This window comes from Epinephelus fuscoguttatus, linkage group LG11 (genome assembly GCF_011397635.1).
Source record: "Epinephelus fuscoguttatus linkage group LG11, E.fuscoguttatus.final_Chr_v1".
Taxonomy (NCBI): Eukaryota; Metazoa; Chordata; class Actinopteri; order Perciformes; family Serranidae; genus Epinephelus; species Epinephelus fuscoguttatus.
Genome location: NC_064762.1, coordinates 1931753 through 1948044, shown reverse-complemented (window position 1 = coordinate 1948044; position 16292 = coordinate 1931753). Strand labels below are relative to the sequence as shown.

General features: G+C 41.9%; 1 protein-coding gene across 1 annotated transcript; it reads right to left on the bottom strand.

Moving 5' to 3' along the window:
• Window positions 1-15: 15 nt before the first annotated feature.
• Window positions 16-16164, bottom strand: wdr21 (WD repeat domain 21). The gene is made up of 13 exons (XM_049590500.1): window positions 15659-16164; window positions 15445-15569; window positions 10202-10359; window positions 9995-10077; window positions 9439-9541; window positions 9135-9278; window positions 7134-7183; window positions 6959-7038; window positions 6609-6701; window positions 6087-6184; window positions 5767-5943; window positions 4540-4654; window positions 16-1907 (listed from the first exon to the last, which is right to left on the bottom strand). The coding sequence occupies exons 1-13, from the start codon at window positions 15775-15777 to the stop codon at window positions 1672-1674; spliced, it is 1581 nt and encodes a 526-aa protein (XP_049446457.1). The 5' UTR covers window positions 15778-16164; the 3' UTR covers window positions 16-1671.
• Between the last annotated feature and the right edge of the window lie 128 nt (window positions 16165-16292).

The following is a 16292-nucleotide window of genomic DNA, read 5'->3' as shown; positions in this document are numbered from 1 at the left end:
CAACACATCACCGTGTTTACTGATTCTTTTTTTTTTTTTTTTTGAATATAATTGTCAATCACCAACGATAAAGTGTTGAATCACAGTATAAATGCAGGATTTCCAAATTATTATCAGTTTGTATTAAAAATCAAAGGTCAATCACGTCATAAGAGCACTTATTCGAAAAGATTAAAGAAGTCTTAAAAAGGAGCAGTTCACCCCAGAATGATCATTTGCATGTCAGCTACTCACCACATGTCACCTTGAATTCATGAGAGAAACTTTGCTTTTCTTGCGTGCCTCCGTGGTGAACAAAGAATCCAAAAAGGCGAACATTCTTCATGGGTTGGGGACCACGTTAAAGTACAGCAAAACTCAGGGCTGGGCGATATGTCCTGGAAATTATTTAACAATATTTTTAGGCTATATCTCTATTTTTAAATTTCCTCAAAAGCACTGCATCAATGCTCGGACTGGGAGACAAAATCCAACATTATATTTCTGACTAAATACACTCTGTGATGCAGAAAAGTTTTATGGATGACCATTGTTTTGTTGTGTTCAAAACATAATGACACAATGACATTTTTTATCAATACTCATCAATAATAATTAAGGCAGGTGTTAGAACTAATAAAAGATCTGGTAAGTTTAGTCACTTTACTGTAATGCAGCCTTTAAACTGAGGGAAAAACACCATTTATGCCACATCACGATACAATATCCAGAATCTAAGACGATATATAGTCTCATATCTCGATAATGACATAATATCTTCATATTGCCCGCCCGAGCAAAACTACATCAAATCATCTGTTCGCAAACACTCGCACGTCTCATGCAGTAAAATCCAAGTCTTATTTATCCAGTTGGTGCCCAGCCCTTCAAACACACGCATTTTATGCTAAACATTGTGATTTAAAACACGTCAGTAAAGCCATAGACTGTAGATGAAGATGGACAAGGTGAAGACAAAGCACCTCCATCGCCCCCTGGTGGCTGGCTGCAGATGGGACACCCTAACCCAGGAGGAGGAAGTGGAAATGCGTTGTCCTTTTTTTTTTTTTACTGTCATTGGTACAAACAGTCGTATGCAGGGCTGTGGAGCTCATACATGCATGCTCAGGCACACTCAGGGCGTGCTACTTGTACTTGTAGGACTGAAGTGCAAAGACGTGTTTGGGAAGAACTGAGCAAACTGCTGAAATAAATGGGACTTGGATTCAACCACTTGGATTCCTGTGAGAGTTTGCAAATGGATGCTTTGATCTAGTTATGCTGCTGTTTGCCTTTTTCAGATTCTCCGTTCACGACGGAGGCATATGAGAAAGACTTCTTCCCAAGTTCAGTAACTGATAAACAAATGGTCATTTTTTTAGTGAACTGTCCCTTTAACTGTAGTAATTGTGTGCACTCGTCTATGTAGCACTTCTATTTCCTCTTGGCACAAACAAGTGGGTCGAAAATAACATTCCCCTGAGACTTAAATGCAACTCCTCTGAGGTCATCTTCCCAATCAAAAGTTCAGTTCAGCCTTGTGGAAATGAAACGTACACTGGCCGAACGCTTTCAGCTATCAAATACCTACAGATCTTGTATATGAATATAACTCCATCCAAACATTTGGCAAAAAAGAAATGTAGTTTTTCAAGAAATGATTTGTGAGATGAAGCATTCTCAGTCTTTTCCTTAATAAGCGCTGGCCGGCTGCTCTCCGCCGTCCTGGTAGTCAGTGTTGTACGGGAAGTAGTAAAGGTCGTGCTTGACGGCCATGAGGAGGCCGGGGAGTCCCCTGCAGCCGCCCAGCTTGGAGGAGAAGACCACGCTCGGGATCAAGTCGTTTGCAGCCGGGTGGGGTGATGGGATGGTCCTCAGTAGGTGGCCATCTTTCAGGCTCCATAACCTTGTGTAGCAATCCTGACCGACTGGGGAAGGAAGAGAAGAGGAGGAAATGCAAACTGAGAGTATTTTGTATTTGTGTATGTGTATTTTTTTAACTGAAGCTGAAGAAGAAGACACTTTGAAATCTGATTTGAGCGTCCACAGAGTCCACACTGAGACACATCTGTCAGTGTGACTGGAATCCCATTTCAAACCACCTCCAAATACAGTTCAGATCATATTTGCTGAAAACATATTTCATGTGTTTTTTCTTTTGCGGTCCAGATGTCCTAAAATCAATCTGGATACAATTTGGATATGAAAATAATTTGGACTGACAGTTTAAACAAGGCCTAAGTGTAGCAGTCCCTCATTGTTTAGTACAGTACAGTTTGGGTGGATGTCACAGCTCCCCGGAGTTGATGGGAGGGTAATTCAGGTCACCTGTTGTGTGTGTGTGTGGGCACTGACTCCTAATTAATGGAGAGCAGCTTGGTGCATTTCCCCTCTGGACCAATCAGGGTGTGACGACGCCCTTCCTAAGAGAGCTGAGGAAACAATAGGCTCGTTGGAGATGAGCCAGGCCTGCGCAGATTCAATCACTGGTGATCGGCGCACAATGCATGCTGGTTAGTTTTGTGTCCGACTTCATCCCGACTTGCTCTGACGTATTACAAAAGTGGACGGCGATAAAGCCGCGAGAGCGAGGCGGCTGCAGTTTTTAGAGCCAGGCGCTGCAGCTGCTCTCCACCGACTGCACCGCCTGGCTCTCACCTGATCTAACAGCTGACTGGTTCAGATGTCGACTCAACAATACGACGTTTTAGATAAACTTTTCATTTTTTGTTAGAGATTAAGATTGTATTTGTCTGATTTGAAGGTTTATTTTAATAAATGAATCTATCATAATTAAAACAACTGGAGACTGAGAACAAACTGATATATGGGTCTTTAATGAACTGACATCATTCAGACAGGATGTGAGTGTGTCTGTGACTTCCTGTACGGACTGAAGGCTGCTGGAAACTGTCCGACTTCACCGCGGCTTTTTGTCACCACCACCCGCTCTCGTCTACTTTACAGGCGAGGCGCAGTTCATCTCCAACGAGCCTATTCTCCCTCTTCCTCAACTGAATGCAGACTTGATGTTAGCAAACACTGTCAGTCAGAGGGCCTGTCCCATTACGTGCGCTTCATCACACTTGTGCACTTGGACACTTGACGTGCGCGTCCATGAGCTTAGTGTAAGAGCACAAGTGTATCCCATTTCTACGACAAACACAAGTGCAGTGCGCTTGATTTGTACTTTACCCACACTTACGGTAAGACTGCACCTGAGCGGTATTTGGCCAAGTATAAATCCCACAATGCATCACCAGCTGGTGGAGTTTCAGCAGTAAACTAAAGAAGGAGAAGCTAGTGAAGTCTGCCCACTATAGTTCAGTAAGTCTGCCATCATCGGGATTTTGACTGAGATGCCGCCGAAGAAATTTCAATGTAAGAAAAATGTTTTATAAATTTAACTTTATATCATAGTCCCGTTCATATCATAGCGTCACGATGGTACATGTTAGGAAGCTTTGTTAATGTGTCTGTGGTGAGGAAATTCACATCAAGCTTTGCCCTGGAGTTATTTACTAACCACAGAATTTATCTGAAATAGGGACCACGGAACAAACGCTCCAATTCATTAAGTTAAGAACGGAAAACGATTACCTGTTTACCGGGGCTACAAATGCTGCAGCTGATGGATACAGGTTCTTTTGATTGATGTCTTTATTTCCAACATGACAAATATTACAAAACAGTAGTTAACTTTTTTAACCCTACTCCTTTTATTCACTAATTAATAACCTGTAACTTTCCTTTAGATACCCAACGTAGTGTTATATATGCCAGCGTATTAACTGACTTCGTTAAATGGATGTCATGGAAATATCATGAACTGTTCATCAACATGAAAATATAATCATATATCCATATACACAGATCAGCTCAACATAAATCACAGCTGATTATCCACACCTTTTCTCATCCCTACATGAAAATTATTTCTTTACACCCTTTTCTAAACAGGATCATGTTTGGATAATGTTTTTGTTCGCGGAGAATAACATCCAATGCGCAATGTAAGGGGCGTTGTCAAGTCTGTCCCAATTTCTTTAAATATCCCTGCGTACTTGGCCACTTAATACGTGCTTGAACACTATAGGCAAATGTACGTTCCGCGTGGCAAAAAGTCTCCAAAATGTGTGCGTAACCAAGCGCACTCAGCCAAGTGTGGAAAAATGGGACAGCCCCAGAGACTCTGGCCTCTAGATCTGTCTGGGAATTCTGTGCTGTCATTTGGCTGAGCTGCTTGAGGGAGATTTTGTGCATCTTAAAACCTGAGTGGAGGGAATATTAAAGAATCCCTTTACACTAGGTCACCTGCACCTGGGCTACTCTTGGTGTGTTTGACCTAACATGACCCCAACCCCATATACAAACACACTGGTTCATTATCGAAGAGGCATTCCCATTGTAGAGACTTGTTTCTACTAGTGGATAATGATTTTTTTATGTGGTTGTGAACTGCCTCTCACACTTCCTCCTGACCTGTTGAAACCTGGGGAATCAGTGCCGCAACAAGTTTAACAGTAAAAGTTTTAAAAACCAAACTGTGTCCTGTCCTACCTGCCAACAGAAGCCCCTCAGGCTCATTGACGTGGATGGGAAGGTAGGCATGCTCGTTATAGTGCCCTTTGTACTCCTGCACTGGCTTTGTCACCCGCACGTCCCACAGCTTAATCTGCAGAGAAATAAGAGCACATAGTTATAGCAATAATAAAATCCACATGGGCTAATACTTTATGAATTATCTTCTGAAGAAGTTTGTGTAAATATAAGCTAGTTACCCATTTTCTTCCCACCTGGATCACTTACCTAACATCAGGGCCAAAACATGGTTAACATACTAGTCTTTGAGATGTTTGTAGGACCCAATCTATAACCCTCTGTTTACAAAAAAGATCTGTATTTTATTTGTTTATTTGACAGGGACAAACAGAGCTTCTGAGCTGCACCAGAGTTAGCTTTGAGCTAACTTACATCTGTAGTCTCTGGTCAGGAAGCCAGTACATGTTTACTATAGACTGTTTCCTAGGACAGTGGTTTTCAAACTGTTTGTGCCCGAGCCAAAATCTCAGGCCACACCTGTATTTATATATCTGCACAGTAGCATCTATGGTGTGTGTCATCACTCTTACCATGGCATGAGACTAAAAATAAGAAAAATAACACAGGTAGCTTCGTTTTCCCTTTTCTATCCGTGGTAGGTCGTCCTCACTCACTCACTGTTACCGTCTCTCACACTAGCTGCCAATCAGGGCTTTTGATGTGTCACACACTTATGATTCCCATGTCTGAACGACAACAAATAGCTTCCCTGAGGGTTTTCTAAAATTAAATTAAATTAAATCACATTTTTTAGCTACAGTTTGCCTCTTTATCAAAAATGCATTCATAACTTTTTGTGTAGGCCCGGTTGAATACTGCAGTAATAAAATACAGTAATGACAAAATCCCATGGCACACCTGGACTGGCATCATGGCACAAGGCATGACCTGCCCTTCTCTCCCTATGATTGGCTAGTGCTCGTTGTCTTCATTAGTTAGGTTGGTTAGGTTTATGCAAAATGAATGAACGTTGGTTAGTTAGGATAAGAATGTGAGGGTAAGCCAGTCAGAGGCAGAGTACAGCAGGGAAAGGTGGGTCATGTGTTTCCCTTCATGCCTGATGGGTGCGTGACTGGCCTGATTTGAGCCATAATTTTATCTTGAATTTAAAATCAGTAAAGTTGAAGCACCCTCTTATATAACTTAGTACTAATCTTCAAAAAATGTTCAAGCCAATAAGCTGACCTGGCCCAGCATGTCAGCAGCGAGCAGGTAGTTCTCATCCTGCAGGACGCGTACGGAGGTGATGGCTGATTCCTGATGGAAGCGGCTGGTCTTCCTGCTCTGATCCCTGCGGCCGCGCTGCCTCAGGTCAATGCTGAAGATCTCTCCTGAGCGGCAACCATTAAACAGCACAGGGACCTGAGGGAAAAAGTTGTTTTTTACTTAATTGCCTCTTCCTGTCTTTTAACATTGAGCCTTGTCAAAGAGGAATTCATACTGCATCATGTTCTCAGTGAACTCAAACATGCTTTGAATCACTTAAAAGGTAACAGATGACTCACCCTGAGGGCAAACTGCTGAGCCAAGACATCGCTGCCGGCGCTGTACGTCTGCGTTCGGCCCGTCTCTGCATCTTTAACTATCACCCTACGAGACAGGCCTGCCAACACATGCAAGAAAACATCACTTAGATTTATCAGTTTGTCAAGAGGAAATGTTTGCCCAATTAGTAATTACAAAATTACTAATACACTATTAATTAATACACTATTTTAATGATTTAAAACAACAATGAGCGCCTAGGTAACTCTGCATTCCAACATAAACTTGAAGCCCAAGATGGATGTCAACGTTTCTGTCCGAGTGGATTTGGTAAAACAACAGAAAATTTCTTGTTTCGATTCCAACGTATTGCTGTCGCTTTTTCTCTGCCAAAACAAATCATTCAAAGCTGTTCAACATCCTGAAACTACAGCCAAGCTGGAAAACTCACGGCTCCACAGAAGCCAGTTATTACGATGATCTGATTATGTATTTCATATTCAATCTTGAGTTTTAAAACAATGGGTGACAGCTGGACAAACCTGTGCTGAAGGTCTTGTCAAACTGGGGGTTGAGGCACCAAGCACAAGACCAGGCTGAGGATATCTTGAAGCTGCACAGCATCCCGGGCTGCTCTGAGGAGACAGAGGGACAGAGGAGAAATGTTACTATGGGAGGTAAGCAAACAAGACCAGCATAAAATATGGGTTTTACTTAATCACGGTCAGCCTGCAGACATTTGAGTACATTACAAAGTCAGGAATTTTGAAGCCCAGTGAGGGTTAATGAATTAAAAAGGGGTCAAAATGAATTATTCTGATTACTTAACATCATATGAAGGCAAACATGAATGTCTTAAACATCATGAGAAACCAAAAAAGATGAGTACAACCTGGGTTAGAGTTGCTGAAGAGAGAAGCAGGAAGTAAACTGACACAGCCGGGGGTGTCTGCTGCTCCTACCAGACACAGCCTGACAGTCAGCTCAGTCAAGGGAAATACAAGCAGTGGTTGAGTTTTAACACATGTAGACTGACTAAGAGCACCATTCATGCTGAAGAAGGATACAAGACGTGAGAGTCTGGGTAGTTGACTGAGGCCCAGCAGATGGAATTCACCTGAAACACAATTAGACAAACCTTTAGCTCATGGGTAGCCAAAACAAAATGACAGGTAACCAAACTAACAGGGTTTACTATGCAGGAATTTGGGTGTCATCCTTTGGGTAGTGGTGTGCACGAGGTCAGAGGTCAGAAGCCAGTTCAATGTACCCAGGATATCTTTTCGTCATCTGGCTTGACTCACCCGTCACATCGGCCGTCTGATAACCACTGCCACAAAGCTGGTTATTAACCAGTTCAGTCAACTCTGGGTTTTCCTATCCAGCCACGAGCGCGTTCATGTGGAAGTGGCAGGGGTGTTAATTACGTGTGACATCATCAGAACTATGAATGAAAGAGGCTGCGCCACGTGATATGTGATTGTGAATTATTTTACTAATGAAATAATATCTCTTTTATCCCAGTTCTAATCACACAGGTGTCTCATGTTATTTTGAGCTGCAGAGTGGAAAGGTGCAGCACTGTAAGCGATCACTGCAGACTAAAATAAACTTTGTGTAAGTTCAAATCCTGCTAAAATCATGTGTTTATTGTTGTAAACGTTTTCTCCGTTTGTTAGAAGCTCTGTTTTAAAACCAGTGGAAACAGATCCCTGAGAGAATGAAATGATTCCACTGAACGATAACAATAAAAAGGCTCCTCTTTTTTTATCTGAGACTTTTGTCCATGGATACTTTTTCTTAGTGATCTGATTGGTCACAGGTCGGGGTGTTGAAAAGTTGTGATCCGATACTCTGAAGTTAACCTGCTCCGGAGCAGGTCAGCTGTTCAGCTGTTAAGCTGCAATCAATATCCTTTATTTAACCAGGTAAAAACTCATTGAGATTTAAAACCTCTTTTCCAAGAGTGACCTGGCCAAGACGGCAGCACAAAAGCAAAATGGTTACACCAAACACACAAGACACAAATTAAGTACGATCACACACTACAGGAAAACCACAGTGGGATTACATGATTACACAGTGCAATCACAAGATCCAACTGAACTCAATTCTCTGTCTTTTATAATTGGCTTGAATTCCCCCAGAGTTACAAGATGTGTCAGTTTCAAGTCCTTCTGCACATCGTTCCAGGTAGACGGGGCAGAAAATTTAAAAGCCTTTTTGTCCAGTTCAGTTCTGACTCGCGGGACTTTTATCTGTATGATGTCCTGAGAACGCAGGCCAAATCGGCTGAGGTTTCTACACACGTGTAAACACAAATATGTAGGCAGAAGTCCAAGAATAGACTTATAAATAAAAGTCAGCCAGTGAGAGAGTCTACGAACATACAAAGATGGGCAATGTGCGATGGCATATAAGGAATAGTGCTGCACACGATAGCTGCAACCAGTAATAAAACGCAAAGCACAGTGGTATACAGTACCCAATTTCTTTAAAAACTGATCAACTGTGATTTATCCTGTTAAAAAGAGAACCACCTTCATAGTACTGAAAACCCAGAGTTAACCCCGATGTTACCTCGCTAACTTTAAATTCTGCTTTGTAGTACAGGCCTCAGGACTCCATAAAAACATAGCGACCAGGCTACATTACGGTCTCTGGCTCTCTGCTCTGCTCTGTGGATGAAAGCTGCAAGTCTGCATGTCTGTGTGATCGAGGGCAAGGTTGAGCTACACAGAGCAAAGAAGCCAAGTGGACAGGGTGAAGCATGTGCTTTCTGAACTCACAAAAAGTTCAACAAGGCAGCACCTTCCTGCAGGGCTGTGAGGAGGAGTGAGTGTGATTATTTGTGCTTTAAAACACCAGAAAAAAGCTTTGTTCTCTTTAACATTAATTCACTCTCAGTCTTGCTGGAGCACCGCTGCTCTCTCAGTTTGGTTGAATCGAGAAGTTTGAATGTTGTGTTTACCAACAGTAAGTGACAACTCCTGCAGAGCGTGCCTTTAAAATGTAAGAAGGAACATGGATACACATTCAGAGTCACTGCTCCTGTGAAACACTCCCACCTTGCGGTTGGTGAAGTAGAGGTTGTCGCACATTTCCACAGACAGAGATCCTCGGCTGCTGCTGCTGAAGTTCATGATGCCGTACTTGCAGCCTCCATGTGACACATCGTTGACTGTGAACACTCGCTCGCATGCAGAGTCCCCCTGAGAGAGACGAGGAAGAAGAGGGAGGATGTACAGACCAGCAAGTACACTGGGAAAAAACAGTGATGATTTTTCCAACTCTAAACGAAGTATAAAATGTGTTTATACAGTGCGACTGATGTACTGTATGAGTTCAAGTGTGTTTGGTGTGTGTTCTCACCACTATGAGTCTGAAGTTGTCAGTGTTGGGGTTGCTGTTGTCCGTGCTCTGGATCTCTAGTTTGTGGCGTCTCATTCCACTGACCTTCACCTCATGGACCAGCCTGGAGACGCACAGTAACCACGTTAACACTGACTAGAAACATCTGCAGACGACCAGGATCATTAACTCCCCTCCTCTCTGCTCTCTGACAATGTGTCTGTGTATTTATGTGTGTACAGAAATGTTTGACATGAGGATAAAATAAATCATGTAAATAAAATGTATTCATATAGTTGAAACTGTCAGGCTGCACGACGTTATGACTTTGTTTTAGTATGTTTCTTTTCCTGACCCGTTTTTTTAACCCACATCAAAATTGATCAGCGTCATTATTAGTGGCCCGGCAACGCTCCAAAGAAAACTCACTCTACACATACAGAACCGATTATCATTACAGTTAGACTGTTTTGCTGGGGTTGTTTTCTTTAATGTATTACAGCTGTGAGCAATGTGGATAGGATACAAGAGGACTAGCTCTGCGTCCATGTATACACACAGCAGTGTGATACAGTACCTGCAGTAGGAGTTCTCAGGCAACAGACCAAGATGTCGTCTCTGCAGCAGCAGCGAAGTGTTCAAACCTTTTCTTGGTGCTTTCTATGAAACAAACAAACATGGAACCCAAAGAGGTGATGAGAAGAAGTAGCACTGCAGTTTCAAACACAAGAAATAACATCACAATGCTACGAGCTGAAGAACAACTGAAATAATTCTGACTCACTTTTCTGGGTTTTTCATCCTCTGCCAGCATCTTGTTTCTCTCTTTCTCCCTTTCTTTCTCCTGTATCTGCTCTCTGGTCAGCGGGTTGCAGTTGTTGTGTCCGGGCAACAGGCGGAAGTAACGATTTTTCTCCGGGTCAAAGTAGAAACCAGGCAGCTCTGGCAACAACCAGTGGTAACGTTAGTTAAGTTTATTTGATATGGACATATATCAGTGGCATTAGAACTGTACATTGATGCACAAGAACCAGATGCAGTGTCTTTAGTGAAGCTTTTGAAAGTTAAAATAGTAAAAAGAAGAGAAAATATATCTACAAGTACATGAATAGTAGTTGTTCTTGCTATTCAAGTTCCTGATCATGTCATTTACAGTTGGAATAACCATGTACTGATCAGCAAGGGTTTTGTGCTGCAGTGTTTTTTGATTAAGTCTTCATGTGGGCACCAACTGTATTAAATTAGTGTGCGAGTACCAGTATGCAGTGCGTGTTATGTGTCATGGATGATGAGTCATGACTGAACACTAAACCTCTGTGTTCAGAACAAAAATGCTATGATTAATAGCTCTTCCAAATCAACTAAAACCACAGACATATATTTAGCAAGCAGACCTATCTGAAATGTAATTTTCTCTCTGTAACATATTTGTGTGATAGCATTTGAGCCTGCCTCATTATTGTAACAAAATCAAATCTGGTTCCTCTTTATGGCCTGTTAAATTATAAATAACAATTTAATTATTAGTTTCGCAGTTTAAAACCTAAAGCACCAGTCTAAAAAAAAAAGCACTACATTCTGGAAACATGATTTTGTAATAATGCTCTGTTGGTTCTCAACGCAGAGGTCCTGACCCCCACTAGAGGTTGCCAAAGCTTCACACAGGGTCACGAGGCCTTCTTGATTTTAGTGGGCCTAAATCTTACAAAAAAAAAAAAAAAAAAAGTATTGTTATTTTTAAAGTTTAGATTATCCTTCAAGATATAACGGTTACAGGATGAGGGCATGTTGAAGACCTGAACACAAGCAATAATTACAGAGTCTGAGTCTCTGCTAAACAGCCTCCCCCTAAATTAGAAAAGTATGCGGATAAAAAAAAACAAAAAAACAAAAAAAACAGAGCTAATCGAGCAATGGCAAAGTTTAAAAGAGAAGGGCACATTGAATTTGTCAGACAAAACAACACAGCAGAAGCCTATTAGGTGTGTAGGATTCTCAAGAAAACAGACTTGTATAAAAACTTTATAAAAATATCAAGAAAACTCATGTGTGGTGTAACGATCTCAGGAAAAAATAATCCAGATTGCTTCCTTGTGTTCACCGGTTTGGTTAATTGTACAGTTTATTGTTAATGTTCTGCACTGAATATAATATAAAATATCAATAGACATATGTCACTTTGTCAGAAGTTGTCAGCTTACTCAGTGATAGAAAAGGGGTCCCTTAAGGGAAAATTTTAAGTCATTTTTATCATGAATTGTATATTTGTGCAGTATAGACTCTATATACATTTTAATATAATATAATAAAATATAATAATATATAATACATTCTACATTAATACTTATTCTTTCTGAGCTACCTAACACAGGTCTGAAACTCCTTTTTACGCTTCACGCTGATGCAACTCATTTAAAACCCGTCTTAGTTGATTTTATTTGTTTATTTGTGGTTTATAGTTTGAAGAGAGATATTTGCATATCAAACTGTCCCAGATGTGGGTGCATTGGAAAATATCACTTGAGTCTTTGAACAGAAAATCCCGCACACTGCTCTTGCTCAGCTTCATTCTACAATTCATACAATGCTGTGATTTTATGGTATCATTTTTTAAATGACTTTTTCATCTTATGATTTTAAGATTTGTGGCTTTGAATCAGTAAATAAGTTTGCCTGTTTTACAGTTCTCTCATGTAACAATTAATACTTACTGTGACCATGTTTAAAGATATATATTGTGCAGAATATTGTCAATCAGCAGCTTCACTTCAAAAGAATCTGTGTCAGGAGATGTCTGGATAAATGCACATGTAATGACAGTGAGAAGTAGACTGACTGATAGATTGTTGAAAATTGCACTTATTTTTCTTAAGACATCTCAGGCTGCTCATTTGTTTTGTGAAAGGATGGATGTCCTCAGACTGTACTTGTAATTTCTTACACAGAAAAAGGCAAATATTGGAGCTGATGGCTCTTATAGGTTATGGTGCGATGGTTTTATCGGTCCGGCCCATCTAAATCAAACTGGGCAGCATGTGGTCCATGAACTAAAATGAGTTTGACACCCCTGATGTATACTATGCATTCTCAGAAATGATAATAATAATAGTAATAATGACAAACTTTCTTTACATAGCAATGTTCATACAAGAAATGCAGCACAACAAGAGGCCCATTTCCACCGCAGGAACTTAGGGGTAATTTTACGGGGCCGGGGCCGTTGGTGCGTGTCTCCACCGCAGGAACCACCCCCGAAGGACAGAGTTCCAGAACTTTAGACCCGTTTCCACTGAAGAAGTTTCTGGTACTGTTTGGGGGGCAGGAACTTTACAGGAAAGTCCTCTCGCTCCGCCCTCTCAACCACCGTGTCTCCACTGAGAGGGCGGACTAGGAGGAAGGTTCCTGTAAAGTTACCGTGCTCTGGATGAGACCAAAGAGCATGGATATCAAGAGGTGAAGCTCCGTTGAATTTTTGCCAACAGCCACTAAGGGCGCTGCCGCCATTTTGGACTGTTGAGCTTGGGCTGTTGCGCCCAGACATCATGCAAGATGTCAAGGAGAGAGGAGGAAAAAAGTAAAAGAAAACAGCGTAGTGCAATTAACTGCAACAACTATCAGTGGAACACCCCGCACCTGGCCTTCCACCATTTCCCGACAGGTAAGAACTCCTGAGGTGTAAATTTCAAAGTGTTTTCATATCAATTTAATATGCCCGTTTTGTTTAGTTTATATATATATATATATATATATATATATATATATATATATATATGGCCTCTTGGACCATTTATATCAGAACTGATTACTGCTTTAGCATTAAAATATATCATATTAAAATAGCCTATATATTATTATTATTATTATTATTACTGTCCCCTTACTGTACAAACTGTAAATAAATCTTTATTCCTGACTATGTGACATCGCCATTAATGTGTTTCTAATTGATGTTTTTTTTTTTTTTTTTGTGGTAGATTGGCTTATGGGGTGATTTTGAAGGAGTAATTATGTTAATCTTCTCATGAGTGGATGTAATATGTAGAGATGCCATCTAGGCAGTTTTTCCTCGTTTAGTTTTTTTTAAAGTCTATATTTTGCTTTACAAAAACGTGAAAAAGCAGCTGTGACCAAGCTATCACGAGGTGAGTAGCATTGTAAGCATAATTAATAGCGATATACTTCAGTTTGTCTGTGTGTTTTTGTATGCAAGCGGGTCTGCTGACAGTCCAAAATGGCGGCGGTAGGACGAAACCATGGGCGAGTCTGTTGCTGGGGGGCGTTCTATTGAGCTTCGCCTCTTGGTGTCCATGCTCTTTGATGTGACTCCTTTTAAAAAATGCGACTCCTCGTCTGCTGAGTTTTATAAATGTCGGCTATTTTGTCGCTTTCTGTTGACGTCACATCCCGCCTTTAGTATATCCAATCAGCACCAAGTAAACCCCAAGCCCCAGCCAGGAGTTTCTCAGGGCCGTTCTGAGTACCTGCTCCGAGGCAGGGACTTGTTTAGCCCCTGTAAAAAGGCCCGTTTCCACCGCAGGAACTTCGGGGGAATTTTACGGAACCAGGGTCGTTGGTGCGTGTCTCCATCGCAGGAACCACCCCCGAAGGACAGAGTTCCAGAACTTTTACAGGGGCTAAACAAGTCCCTGCCTCGGAGTAGGTACTCAGAACGGCCCCAAAAAACTCCTGGCTGGGGCTTGGGGTTTACTTGGTGCTGATTGGATATACTCAAGGCGGGATGTGACGTCAACAGAAAGCAACAAAATAGCCGGCATTTTTAAAACTCAGCAGACGAGGGTTAGCTCGTTCATATAGCTTCCTCCGCCATGCAAACGAAGAGACACGCCAGAAACCCAGCAACCACCTCAGCTCCGTCCATGTTGATAATCGTCTTTCTTATGTCTGCTTTCTTCTTCTTTGTTGTTGTTCTTCTTTGTTTGTCTCTTTGCCGCATCACCCTGGTTAAAATGGTCGCGCAATGATTATGTTTCATCCAGAGCCCGGTAACTTTACAGGAACCTTCCTCCTACTCCGCCCTCTCAGTGGAGACACGGTGGTTGAGAGGGCGGAGCGAGAGGACGTTCCTGTAGTAGTTCCTGCCCCCCAAACAGTACCAGAAACTTCTTCAGTGGAAACGGGTCTAAAGTTCTGGAACTCTGTCCTTCGGGGGTGGTTCCTGCGGTGGAGACACGCACCAACGGCCCCAGCCCCGTAAAATTACCCCTAAGTTCCTGCGGTGGAAACGGGCCTCTTGTTGTGCTGCATTTCTTGTATGAACATTGCTATGTAAAGAAAGTTTGTCATTATTACTATTATTATTATCATTTCTGAGGATGCATCGTATACATCAGGGGTGTCAAACTCATTTTAGTTCATGGACCACATGCTGCCCAGTTTGATTTAGATGGGCCGGACCAATAAAACCATCGCACCATAACCTATAAGAGCCATCAGCTCCAATATTTGCCTTTTTCTGTGTAAGGAATTACAAGTACAGTCTGTGGAGATCCATCCTTTCACAAAACAGATGAGCAGCCTGAGATGTCTTAAGAAAAATAAGTGTAATTTTCAACAATCTATCAGTCAGTCTACTTCTCACTGTCATTACATGTGCATTTATCCAGACATCTCCTGACACAGATTCTTTTGAAGTGAAGCTGCTGATTGACAATATTCTGCACAATATATATCTTTCAACATGGTCACAGTAAGTATTAATTGTTACATCAGAGAACTGTATGCTGGTCAGGGAGGAGAAGCCTCTGAAGCAGAATTTTACATGAAGAAGACAACACATTGTTTAACTTGCTCCTCAAACCTGACACCTCCAAGTCATCTAGCGGGCCGGATTGGACCATTTGGCAGGCTGCTTCTGGCCCACGGGCCGTATGTTTGACACCCCTGGTATACATCATATAGTGTGCCTTGGAAATGTCACCTTCATGAGGGTTTGCCTTGGAACAATAATGTTTGAACAACACTGTGCTGCTTGTTCAGTTATGGAAAGAGTTGGTGAGTGTTACTGACCTGGTGCAGTAGTGCTGGTCTCAGAGGAGGAGGAAGAAGATGAGGAAGATGAGGAGGAAGTGGACTGGTTCTCATATCTCCTCTGAGGTGCTCTGTATGATGGCCCAGCATCATCATGGCCAAACCTGACAACACAGCACCACTCTTACTGACGTCACAGACACACATCACTTTCTTTAAAATTAGCTATGCGTCAGAGTGTCCTTAAACATACCACTGCTCCTCCTGTGTTGACCTTTGCCGGTTGCCCCTGTACCAACCACGGCGTTGACCACCACCACCACCTCGTCGCCTGTACGGCCGCTGCCCTTCTCTCCAGTTCCACTTCTTCATCCCTGCTGTCTGGGCCGCAACGTACGGATCCCCACGCCACTGTCTTTCATTCACTTCTGTGTGTACGAGTGTTTAAGGCTAACTGAAGCGGCATGTTTACGTGTTAGCTAAATTAGCAAGGGGTATCCATTAGCATTCGTTAGCTAACGTTAGCTACACATCTTTTTCGACACCTTTATATTAATGTCGGAGATTAGACATGAGTAAACGTGAATACAGTTTTAATAGCTCAGTAAAAACGCCTTCCGTTGAAGGTTAACAATCTTTATTTACTTTATAAATGAACGTAACGTTACAGTTTAAACACCTTTTAAGCTAACTGTTGCACAGTGAGTTCCTGCCATGTTGTCCCGCCTCCCGATGCCGCTCATTGGCTGTTCGCTAACAATAGCGGCTGACGTCGCAGGCATTCATTGGTTGTCTTCTTTGTGAGCCACTAACCAGAATTATAATGAAGGAATGTGTTTTATTATATTTGACTGACAGACGATGGACACTGGAAATACTAATACAAA